At 39.4% G+C, this 13,051-nt stretch overlaps 1 protein-coding gene across 4 annotated transcripts in view; it reads left to right on the forward strand.

Annotated features, from left to right (window-relative positions):
- The window catches only part of MFHAS1 (multifunctional ROCO family signaling regulator 1), a 97,157-nt gene that overhangs the window by 39,847 nt on the left and 44,259 nt on the right, over positions 1-13,051 (forward strand). Inside the window, exon 2 of one of the 4 annotated variants that reach the window (XM_047772563.1) lies at positions 5,902-5,979. The exons of the other annotated variants lie outside the window; for them this stretch is intronic. Within the exon in view, the coding sequence (XP_047628519.1) occupies positions 5,902-5,954 (53 nt within the window). The 3' untranslated portion in view covers positions 5,955-5,979. The remainder of the gene's footprint in view (positions 1-5,901; positions 5,980-13,051) is intronic. 4 annotated transcript variants of the gene reach the window in all.

Here is a 13,051-nt window from a genome sequence, read left to right on the forward strand (position 1 = left end):
ATAGGTTGAATTTGGTTTTGGCCATTTTATTTTATTTTTTTTATAAATTGGCAGTGCTTTCTAAAATGTTTCCTTTTGCACTGCCTCCAAAACAAAATTATAAACAGGTTGACTTCTATTCTGATATAGTATAAAATAGTGTTTTTACTTTTCTGACTTAAAAGGTGTCTGGTTTGGAGTAAGTTTTAATGTTGAGTCTTAAAAGATGGGTACTCATTTCTTCTCATTTCTATCACCTACAAAGAATCATGTTAGCTTTTAGGAAAGCGTGGAAGCAGAACCGTGTGGCTGCAAGGTTCCCTGTGTGTAGTAATAAACTATTCAGTGCCTGTGGTAGGGAACCTGGCTTGTAGGGTTGAAACTTCATGGAAGCCATTCATGAACGCATCAGCTTTAGAGGGTATGTACCAAGTACCATGATGATTCTCAGTGTTGGAGATGCAAAGATAAATAGGCTTGGAATAAAAGGCCAATTTTTTTTAAAGTATTAGTATTTTCAGTACTGAATTATGAGACCTTGTGAGTAAAATAATAGGAAGCGAATTACCTAATTTTAAGTCTTTGAATTATTGTCTTTGGTGGGTATATGTCCCTGGTTTCCCACCAGTGGATCCCATTAGCCTCACCTAATGCACTTGGCAACCATCATGCCCTTTTATTCTGTGACCTGAGGTGATTCTAGTGAGAAATACGCACACACCATATATTTCTTAACTTCCTTGCTTCCTTTTTTTCCTGCCTTCCTTTTGCTTTCTCTCCTGTGATCTCAAAGTCAAGGGGAAATGAGGTTGCTCTTCACAAGAAGGTACAGGTGACTTCTAGGGCAGAGCTGTTTCTGCGCCAGGCTGTGCAAATCACACCTGCCCATGCGCCATCTGAGAATGACGTGAGCCTGAGCAGGTCTCTCTGGCACTGTCCTCAAGTGACCCCACCTGACCCGTCGACTCTGTGCCTTGCCCAGCTCCCTTAGCTGCTGGCACCAAAGAGAGCTTGAGATAAAAAAGGAGAGTTGGTTTTCCAAATATGGGCCCGAAATCTTCCCTTCAGAGCTGGGCCTGGGCGTAATATGTGGAGAATCCCTCCTCTCAGCAGAAATGGAGAGGACCGTTCTACACTGTTTGAAACAAACTCCCAGGCTGTGCTAGCTCCCCAGGCTCAGTGATGGAAAGTATTTGGTGCTGTGAACAACTCAGTTTAGTCTCTAATCTGTCTTTTCAAATCTATTTTACAGCCAGTGTCCTCTAACTCCCTCCACATTACCTTGATAGGAACTTGCTTCAGGCTCAAATAACGACAGAAGGTGTGTTCTTCACAATTGTTCAAGTTTTGGGGTTTACCCTTGAAGATGGTACGGCATTGGTAGTATTTGGTTTCCTTTTCCAGATGACTGTTGCTGAGCAACTGTGTGCAAGTCATGGCGCTCTCTGCTTTTATGTGGTTTCTTGGGAGGTTAGCAACATAGCTCTGGGTTAAGGAGAGAAGTTCTTATTAACTCCTGGAAATTTTGGAAGTTTCAGCTTAGCTCAAGGTTTACTTTTTTCTTTTTTTTTTGGCTTCACCTGCCGCATATGGGAGTTCCCGGGCCAGGGATGGAACCTGCACAATGGCAGTAAGCAGAGCCACAACAGTGACAATGCCAGATCCTTAACATGCTATGCCACAAGGGAACTCCTCAAAGTTTACTTCTTACTGTGGATGTTACTCTTGTGAATGATGTCCAATCAGGGAACAACACTTAGAACACTTAGCAAGTTCTTGAATCAGGATTATAGAATCTGTAGAATATAAAGAATTCTAGAATAAAAGGTTCCATAATGTTTACTTTCATTGTAAAGAATAAGGATATTTGGGTGCCATATTAGGATTTAAAAGCTCCTTTATTTGTGTTTCTGAAAGCACCTGTTAAGTGCCTCTAATCCTCTTGAAAACCTGTATTATTCTGGTTCTCACCAGACTGTGAGTTCCTGGTCATCAGATGCCATGTCTTATTCATCTTTGTTCTTTTAGGCTTTAGTGCAATGTCAGAGTTGCCAGATAAAGTGCAAGATGTGCAGGGAAATTTGAATTTCAGATAACTAACAATGAAGTTTTGTTCTAAGTGTGTCCCATAATCACATGTATTATTAAATTTGAATTTTAGATAAGTGACAAATAATTTTTTAATATAGCTATGTTTCATGCAATATTCAGATTTAATTGGCCATCTTGTATTTTTATTTGCTGAATTTATATAGGCAACCCTATGTAATGTCTCTTAGTTAAAAACTAATTTTTTGAATCCAAATAGGTATAATTCTATAATGCAACTACAACTAAGGCAATTCAGGGTGTTCACTGGGCTTGTAGGATGGGAATCACAAATAGGAATAATTATTCTCCTTCACAAATAGCATTTGTGAAGATGAGCCATTTTACCTACAACAACTGCATAGCCTTGAGCCTCTGAGCCAGCTACAGAGCACTGAGCCTCTGAGCCAGGCACTTCTAACCCAAGGTTTTTATAGTAATAGTGAGCAGACATTTCAGGAGGTGGTGCATATTAACTAATAAAGGAGTTGTCTGGGCTTATGGAACTGTAGTTAAGAGATACTGGCCTCCTTCCTCCTTTCTGCTGCTTTTCTTCTTCTGGGTACAGCTCTCCAGTGCTCCCTTCCTTCCTGTAAAATGGGACAGGGCCAGCAGGACAGGAGTTTGTCATCCTTTGAGCTAGAAGGAGACCACTTCCTGGGAGGTGTGTGTATTTGGGATCAGTGTATGTCCACAGTATAAGTACATAAGTATGAACGGGTGGTAAACCCCCATTTTTATAGTAGGAGAAACTGGAGCAGGTAGGGATGAAGTCAGGGGCTTCAGAGCAGATACAGGCTCACAGACTGAGTCAGGCAGTTGCTGTTGCAGAGGATAGAATTAGGACCTCCCACCTCCTTTGGCTTAAATGGATTTTTTTTTTTTTTTTAGGCCATCTCCCCACCCACAAAGTAAGACTAAAAAAATAGATCTGGGTATAAATGTTTTTGTGGAAATGTAAACAGTTCTGACCTAAAGTACTTGGAAGTGAATGTCCTTATCCCAGAATGTAAATTTGACTCATTAAGACTAAAAGCAATAATAGCCCAATATAAGAAACCCTTTAACAGACTCTGTTCTGATGTCAGCCAAATTAGAGCTTTGCATGGTGTGGTATGCTATGTTGGCTCTACTCTATTAGGGGGAGCGAAAATAGCTCTTTCTCTAGACTTGAGAACCAAATCAATGTATGGTTATTAAAAGCATCGGTGGCAAATGGCCATGGAAGTTGGAATCTCAGCCTTTATGAAGGGTGATGGTATCCTAAGAATACAGAATTTGCAAAGAAACAAAACCTTCCCACTGGATTTAAAGCTATTGAGACCAGCAGATGCTAGATAGAAAACTTTGTATGCTATGTGTTTTTGTTTTGTTTTAGAATTTATTTTTATTTATTTTTTTGCATAGTCATCGCATCCACTTTATTTTATTTTATTTTTTCCCCACTGTATGCTATGTTTTAAGTGGTCATGCCAATGGCTTGTATCGCATACCAGGCACTGCTGAAACCTCAGCTTTCTGGAGCGGAGTATCTCTTGGGGGTCTCCCACAGTTGTCAGAGCCAGCTCTCCTTGACAGGAAGCTGACACTGCACCCCCACTCCCTGAAGCTCTAAAACTGGGCTCTAGGAGGTGTTTCTTAAGAACAGCCAGCCCTTAGTAGGGATCTTGATTGACCTGGAGTTTACACTTAAGCTTCAGCTTTGCCCAGAGAAAATATTTTCTCTCCTTCACTGGGAATGGAGGATATGGTGATCATGCTTGAAGTCTCACAAGCCCAAGCACCTTTGTTTTATGGGCTTCATTGAAATTTCCTATTTTCCACTTACCTTAGTTTTAACATTACTGCTAGTGTTTTGAACAGATTAACTTCCTGCATTTGTTTTTATTTTAAGTTCATTCTTTGGTTAAAGTGTTACTCAGTGAATGGGAAGAGAAAAGGCAAGGAAAGGGGTATACTATGAAAGAATACAGTTTTACTTCCAGTTCTGTTTTGTACCAGCAGCTGGGTGCTTTCCACTTTCTAGTCCCTGGTTGTTTCCCAGCACATTAAAACTCCGTTTTTTAAGAAATGTGGCTAAACTTTAGATGGCAACTCCACACGGAGAGTTTGCAGAGGCTCTTTGGTGGAATCCAGACCTCACTTTTAGGAGGATTCACCTGCATCTCTGCATTTGTGGGGTGTTTGTTTGCTGACTGTTAGTCATGTCCCCTGAGACTCAATGTGCTTATCTACTGGCATATGACTCATTTCAGTGACAGCAACATGGCAAATATGAAGCACTGGAGGAATACTACATATTAGTATTTGGGATCAGACAACAAAACTAGCTCTTGTTAATCAGTTACCCAAATCACAATCATAGCACAAATGAAAAGGGCAGATTCTTATCAGCAGAATTGAGCATACTGAAAACAACCAAAGCTTAATGAAAAAGGAAAGCAAACCTTGTACTTTTTGCTATAATTCACCTATGGAGTTCCCTGGTGGCCTAGTTAAGGGCTCAGCATTGTCACTCTGTGGCTCGGGTCACTGCTGTGGCTTGGGTTATTCCCTGGCCTGGGAACTTCTTTATGCTGTGAGTGTAGCCAAAAAAAAATTTCTTTTATCTAGGTATAGAATTTTCTCCTAAACCTTTGAGGGGAACTGACATACATAACCCTGGGTGAGACTTTGGGACTCTGAAGTACAGAGGTTCTCTGTAAGGAAAAGTTAATTGACTGGAGGTGACTAGTCCCAAGGGTGGTAAAACTGTTGATGGAGTCTTCGGGGGTGTATGTGGAACCTGCTGGGGAAGGGAGTGGCTAGTTGGGAGCCAGACTGGGAAGGAGAAGAGTTCTGTTGAGGTCATGTGCATGGTGAAGGACTAGGTGGGTTGGTGTGTAGTGCAGAAGCCTGGGAATTCAGGGTCTCCTGAAAATATTTTTACTAATAAACTCTGTAAATTTGGACATCTCAACTCTCTTGTCCTGTGTCCTAATCTTTAAAACAAGGAGCTGGATTAAATGATCTTTAAAGTCTCTTCCACGTTAAAAGTTCTGCTCTCACCTGGAAACACACCATTAGGAAAATAACAGCCGCTGCAGTCTACTTTTCTAATATGGGAAGTATTTTCAGGTTGAGTATCAGCAAAAATTACTGTGACTAATATTTTATAAAATGTGTAAAGCGAGAAATTACTAGTGTGTATTGTCACACCTGAGTGTAGCTACTTGTGTTTCAGTTAATGGAAGAGAACTTTAAGTGACTGTTAACTTTTACCAAGGGGGTGCAGCTGAGCATTAATAGTTTATGTGTGCTAAGTAGTTTACGAGCTGGTTGGTGCCACTAGATTTACAAGTTTCCGTGTAATTTTTGGTCTTGGTGGCCTCACACCTAATCAAGAATATATGATTCATATAAAATCATCTTCATGCGAACAGGCACAGTGTTAGCTTTTCAACGTGGTTCAAAGTAAAGATTCCAAACACTGTTAGTTTAAAGTAATTTAATTTCCTTTGCTTTTCTAAAAGTCTTTACTATTGTAAGAAAGTCTAGGGGCCTCTTCAGAGACCCAGCTGCTTTCTGCCTCAGCGTATTTAAGGAAAATGCATTTTCTCAAAGTGGAATTTTCCCTAGGTCACACCAGGCAATTAGGGCTTTGAGCCATAAACCATCTCCTAGGGTTGGGTTCCCTCTGAAAGGGAAAGGAGAGAACTTTCTCCCTTGCTAGAAAGTAAAGCTTATCTACCCCTACCTGTTTGCAGTTTAAAGAAAGGAATAGTTTATCTCTACAGAAGCATAGCACCCTTGACTGCAGTAAAGCAGCCACTTAGGTGCTTGTTTTGTTTCCAGGAGACACAGATGCCTTTTCAGCCTGCTGGAGACTCTTTTGGTGCCAGATTTGAGCTGGATTCTGAGAGAATAATAAAGGTATAAATGTGAGGCTGGGTAAATATCTTTATTATAACCCTATATTATATATATGTGTATATATAGAGAATATATAAAATATTACTATATAGTAATATGTATTACTATATATTATATTACTACATTGCTATATCATAGTGATAAATACCACTGACACAGGATTATGTATGTCTCTCTAGGTATATGTAGATACATACATACATATGTGGGTGCATGAAGGAATAAAAGTCAATAAACTGTGAACTTTCAGAGTTAATTGTTTCAGAATGTTCTGCTTTCAGCCGTGCATCTTTACCTTGATATTTGGGGAAGAAGTATTAAATTCAGTCAGTTTGCAGTTTAAGAGAAAAGTAAGTGTAACGGCCCTTTGAAATCAGAAGTCTCCCTCTCTCTTTCAAAAAAAAAAAAAGTTGTTTGATTTCACGACTTTTTCCCCAACCAGTTTCATGTGGGGAGGCCCGCATTGCATTGTGTTTGATAAAAGGAGTTGTGTGGACATTTAATTTTTTTGTGTTAAGTAGTCTGTGGGCTGGAGGCTTCCTCTGGTTGTCTGCGTTTTTCATGTGTTTATTTTTAAAAAACTTCTAATGTAAGGACAAAATGCTTTCTCAGTTCTCTGTTAAATATTTTACTCGTTGGTTAAAAATGACTATCCAGCTCTATTATTAGTCAGAGGGCTTCCCATCTACTCATGAAGTATTTCAGTGTCTTAGTTTTCAGTTAAACGGTGAGGGGGGTTTTGTGTTCCCTGGGAGTTCTGTTTGCTCTTATACTTGTGTTTCTTTATAGTAATGGCTTTCATTTTTATTCCTTTGCTTGAGACAGAGAAGGGGAAATGAAATTGGATGACTTTTTTTTTTTTTTTCATGCTTAAGCCTGACTGGCTCTTTGTCAAATGGGCAGTAAAGACACTCCCTCAAAATGGCTAATGTGTTCAACCCTGTGTGAATTGGGGTCATAGTCCTCTCCTTGAAGAATAGGAGCAGTGCTGTTATGATAAATGTGCTGAAAATGATAAAGGTAAAAGTACAGCAGGACACAGGTGGCCGTTTTAAGCCTTTTGGTGGCAGGTGGGACACCCTCTGAGTCCAGCTAAAAGAGACAGAGAAGAAAGGGATCAGCTGGTGCAGCCCTGGCCGTGGGGTTAAGACACTGGTCTCAGATGAATTTCCAAGCAGTTCAGTTCCATCAATATCCAGGTTTTGTTCTTTCTTTTCTTACCTTTTATCATAGGAGGAGGGGAGATATCCCCAAATAGGAAGGGATCTTTGTGTACTGCTTTCTATCCTACTTGTGTGTGCCATACCAAGTACACAACCCCTCTCAGTGTCTGGATGTTTTTCTTCAGCATGCATGTGGTAGGAAATTAAGGTGCTGTATGGGTATACTGAGTATACTAAAAAAGGCCATCAAAGAACAATTTGGCTTTAGACACCTGCTATTTGAAGTGGTTATATAGTAGAAAGGAAGTATTTCTTTCACTCTTGATGAGCAGGAAGAATTTTGGTCAGTACACGTTTTCTGAAGGTCTAGAATGGCAGGGAATTTATTGCAAGATTTATGCCATGAGGTGTCTTCTTGTTCAGGCAGTTAATATGTGACAAATTTAAATACAGGTTATTATTGTTTCTTAGTATATAGCCACTAACTGTCTTATCAATCATGAATTCCTGTTCTACTTTATGTTTTCTTTCTGTAAGTGAATCCCTTTATATATTTCTGATAATCTTTCTCAAGGTATTTCTAACAAGTTTATTGGAAACAACCACCCTGTGGCTTTTCCTTCCAGGGACAATAAAATACATTTGTTGGCAATGTGTGAAAGTACAAAGAAGAAAATAAAAATCACTTGTAATCTCACCAATTCTATGACAGTTGGGAAGCCAGTGGGGGTTTTTGAGCTGAGAAAAAAAGAATTTTTAAAGAAAAATTTAATTAAATATTTTTAAAAGACTGCAGAGGGTGTGCCACGGACAGGTGAAGGGGAAGGCAAGGAGGGGAGGTAGGACTATTATTGCAGTAGCCTAGGCAGGAAGCAATGGTAGCTCGGATACATCCTAGCATTATAGCTGGTGAGAGGTGGTTACTATTTAGATCTGATGAGACGATAGAGCTGAAGGGTTTGTCAGTAGGTGCTGGGTTCTGAGAAAAAAATTAAAGAAAGACAAAGGGTTTTGGCCTGAACAACCAGAATGCTGGAGTTACCATTTATTGAGCTGGGAAAGGCAGGGAGAGGAGGAGATTTTGATGGGAAAGTCAAATTAAAGTGAAGTATGGGCCCTGTGTAATTTTTTATTTTGACTTATTCAAAATTTTATTGTCTCATTCAGTGTCTCCAATGCTTTTTCACAGGAATAAGTGTGTATTTGTCAATAAATCTCAGGGCAACACTAAGCTTAAGATATGAAAACCTTAAGTCAAGGAAAGAAACATTCAGGATAAAGATCAGAAAAGGCCTGTGAGGAGACAAAGCATCCCCAGGAGCCTCATATCAGCCATGGCAGGAGGGTCTTGTAAAAGGCAATTTAATTAAATTGTAGGCTTCTAATTGAGAACCCTGCTCCAGTCAGCCTCACAGATGCCCTTTAAGATCTTTTGTTCATGCATCCAGCTCTAACTGGGTGTTTCCAGGTTTGGACTTAGTTGCCTGACGTGTTCTGTGGTGGGGCTAATATTACTAAAAAGGAGTATGGATTTTCTTGTGTGTCATAGACAGATCAGTCCTAATCATCGTTACAATATTAGTTTGTACTGTGAAATAGCTCTTTTTTTTTTAATAGAACCGTTTCTGCCTTTTCTATGAACTAACTTAGAAAATTCCATTATTTAGTTGATCATGCCTGAGTAAGAATGGCAATTTTGAAGCAAAATGTTAAAAAAAAAAATCCACTTTATTTTCTTTGCATATGGCCGAAAGTGGGCTGGTTTCCATCTCTGTCTCTAGCTTTAATGGAAAAAGAACCTATGTACATTCAAAATATCAAGGGAGGTTATAGCTTACTCCATTTTCATTGTCCTCAGAATCTTCCTCTTATTTCAGCTCAAATGAGTTTTTCCCCTTCCTCCTTCATCTTATATTTATTGTTGTTGTTCATAACTTCACCCAAGAGTTCTTTTATTATTATACTGATAGTATTTGGGCCTTCTTTTATCTTTTTTTTTTTTTTTTTTCAGGGCTGCTCCTGAGGCATATGGAGGCTAAGGGTAGAATTGGAGCTGTATCCACTGGCCTACACCACAGCCAGAGCAATGCCAGATCCTGCATCTGTGACCTAAATCACAGCTAATGGCAACACCAGATCCTTAACCCACTGAGCGAGGCCAGGGATCAAACCTGCGTCCTCATGATACTAGTCAGATTTGTTTCTCCTGCTCTATGACGGGAACTCCTGGGCCTTCTTTTAAAAATAAAGCAACAACCTAAGTGTGCCCAGGATTAGATCTTACATTTGCTTATTTAGCAGTGTTGATGAGCCTCCCTCCGTGCCAGGTACCGTTTGAGGGCCTGGGGATGAAGCAGTGACAGTCAACACCTCAGCTGTCCAGGAGTTGAAAACCCAGTCTGGTATGTGTGTTGGGAGGATGGGTGGGTGATCAGTAACCCAGTCTGCAGATATACGACTTGAGTTTTGAGTGGGTATAAGGAGTGTCAGGACAGAGGGAGTGCTGGGCAGTATGAGGGATTATCTGAGGAGACATCTAAAGCTGAGATCTGACCTTGCACCAGCCTCTTAGTTTATGACAGAGAAGGTGGATGGAAGCCAGCCCTGACTCTGCAGAATTAAAGCATCCTAATTGTGTAGGTTTAGATCTTTTCAGATAAGGGGCTGGTGCAAGAATCCTGTTAACTTTAAACAATGACAGGAGGGATGTACATGCCCATGCATATTTTATTTGTATTTTTTGTAAAGAAACCTGGTTAAGTGTGAACAGAGTCTTATTTGAAGAAGATGGTACTGTTTCCTATAGGGAACAAATAGCACATTTGAAGCCTGCCTCTGGTAGGAACATCTGCAGGGCTTTTTTCCCCCATTTTTAAGAGAAGGAGTCATGTTGGGACAATGATCATATGACTTAGAATCCTATCATTTTTAGGGCTGAAATGGAAGAACTTTTGGGGACCAGTAGTCTGATTTCTCCCATTTCTTTGAATGGCAAAGCTGAGAAATGGATAAGCTCTGCCCTGGGTTTCCCTGCTGATTAGTGGAAGGGCTGACACTGGTCCAGGGTTCTTTTCCTCTCCATCTATGCCACTTTTCTGTGTGAATTAAACCTATGTCTCCATGCCTTTCAGCATGACATCCATGCAGTAAGAGTCCAGAGAAGAACACATTTTTAATTATTTTAAATTAATCCTACAATCATTTATTAAATGTCTCTGCTTTTTATAGTTTGTCCTCTTTATGCATACTTCTGCCCCAGATAATGTTAAGAGAAAGAATTCTTCAATTATTATCTTTCCCTTTTTTATGTGTTTTCACTAATCTTACTGTAACACCTACATTGAAGAGAAATGCTGGCTCTCATTTTCAGCCTATTAGATATGGGTGACTAAAAAGTGTTTATGGGGAGGGAGCACGAGGTGACATCTAGGGGAGAAATGACCATGTTTCTCCTTCCCCTTCCCTTCTCTCTCTTCTTACCCTTCCTTGCCTTGGCCCATCCATCTTTTGCTCTTAGTCTTTCTCTCTCACATTCTTATATGCAAATCAGGTACCTAGTTTTGTTTTGTTTTCACAGGGTTAAAACCTTGCTAATTTGTAAGTCAAAACTGCCAAACCACAAGGGAATAATTGAGAGAGAATATGGAAGGGCATGCACTACTTTTGGGGCTTATTTCATTCCACATAATGACCTTGAGGTTCATCCACGTCGTAGCATGTGTCAGAATTTCCTTCCCTTTTCAGGCTGAATAATATTCCATTGCATGGATAGGCCTCATTTTGCTTATCCATCCATCAATGGACATTTGGGTTGCTTCCACATTTTAGCTGTTGTGAATAATGCTGCCATCAACATGGATGGAAAAATACTTCTTTCAGATCTAGCTTTCCACTCTTTTGAGTGTATACTCAGAAGTGAAATTGCTGGATCATACAGTAATTCTATTTTTAATTTTTTAAGGAAACACTATGCTATTTTCCACAGCAGCTACACTGTTTTACATTCCTATCAATATATGTTATTTTCTGGTTTTTGATAGTAAGGCATCCTAATGGGTGTGAAGTGGTATCTCTTTGTGGTTTTGATTTGCATTTCCTAAATGAAAAATGTTGAGCACCTTTTTATGTGTGTATTGGCTATTTCTATATCTTCTTTGGAGAAAATCAAGAATTTGCTTCATTGCTATTTAAAATCTTTTGTCCTAAATGCCTAGCAGGATAATTTATTTGGCCATCCGCTTCAAGAACATATATATAAAGAGCTTGCCCAAATTAGCAGAGCATTTGCATCATCATTGAAGAACTGCAGTGTTATGAACATCTAGTTGCTGATTACATATTGATAACAGTTCCTATTTCAAAAAGCTAAATGAATATTTATAGGCAATGCTTAGTTATATTTTGCCAGAGTCACAAGGCCACTATTCCAGTATTGCTCTCCCTAACCCAGTTCAACTTGCATAAAAATACCTAAAATTTTTATATGTGGAGCTGTGCTTAGTCTCTACATTAGGCAGAATGAAACTCATACACGGGTAAAAAGCCAGTTTAAATAAACAATGAGATGACTATTACTGTGGGGGAAAAAAGAGAAGAAAGGTGGGCTCACTTACAGAAAAATGAGGAAATTCAGAGGAGAAAAAGCAGTCAGAAAGGAGGAAAAAAACAAAGCCAGTTTCACTTTATTTTTTCTCTCCTGCATTAATGCTGCACATAAAAATTTTGAGTTCATGGAGAGATGGATCACTGCACCCAGGAAGTGTTTAAAATAGAAAGCTGTGTGCTTTTTTTTCTAACGAGTTTATAGTTATTGATAATTACAACTTTAAACAGCCCACAGATGTAGATTTTTCTTTGAGTGGGACACAGTCCAGAATCTGGCACTACACAAGCTACACATTTCGTGGGAAACAACAGCATAGCTTGAAATTTGCATTTTAAATAATAAACTTCCCTCCTGCACCCTAGCCTGCATGGAATTGAGTTTTGTTTTAAAAGACATCCTTCATTTTGCTTTTTGGTTTTCTTCTCTTCTTCCCTGTCTGTCTTGCAAGATATATGTTGTTTTAGGTCAGATACATCTTACGTCAGAGTTCAGCAAACATTTTCTGTAAAGAGCTGGATAGTAGATATTTTCAGCTTTGTAGGGCATAGAGTCTCTCTGGCAACTATCCAGCTCAGTTGTAGCAAAGTGGGGAAGCAAAGTTGTACCATTTTGGAAAACAGCCATGGGTAATCTTTCAAAGACTGGCCATGGGTGTCTTCCAATAAAACTTTATTTACAAGAGCAGGCAGTGGGCTCAATTTTGGTGGCCCCAGTTCTAACTAGTCTCAAGGGGCATCTGAATACACGGTTAATGAAAGCTGTCTCTGAAGGTTGATTTTTTTCTCCACGGTATTCCTTGGGTCCCAAATATGCTTAAAGGGTTAAATCATCTTTAAAAATTTTATTATAGTTGATTTACAGTGTTCTTCAATTTCTGCTGTACAGAAAAGTGACCCAGTTACATATATACACACACATTATTTTTCTCACATTATCCTCCATCATGTTGTATCACAAGTGATTAGCTATTGTTCCCTGTGCTATACAGCAGGATCTCATTGCTAATCTACTCCAAATGCAATAGTTTGCGTCTACTAACCCCAGATTCCCAGTCCATCCCACTCCCTCCCACTATTCCCAGCCCCACCCCCACCCCCCGGCAACCACAAGTCTGTTCTCCATGTCCATGAGTTTTTCTGTAGATAAGTTCTTTGGGCTGTATATTGATTCCAGATGTGTGATATCATATGGTATTTGTCTTTCTCTTTCTGATTTACTTCACTTAGTATGTGAGTCTTTAGTTTCATCCACGTTGCTGCAAATGACATTATTTTGTTCTTTTTTATGGCTGAGTAGTATTCCA

This window comes from Phacochoerus africanus, chromosome 3, assembly GCF_016906955.1.
Source record: "Phacochoerus africanus isolate WHEZ1 chromosome 3, ROS_Pafr_v1, whole genome shotgun sequence".
Taxonomy (NCBI): Eukaryota; Metazoa; Chordata; class Mammalia; order Artiodactyla; family Suidae; genus Phacochoerus; species Phacochoerus africanus.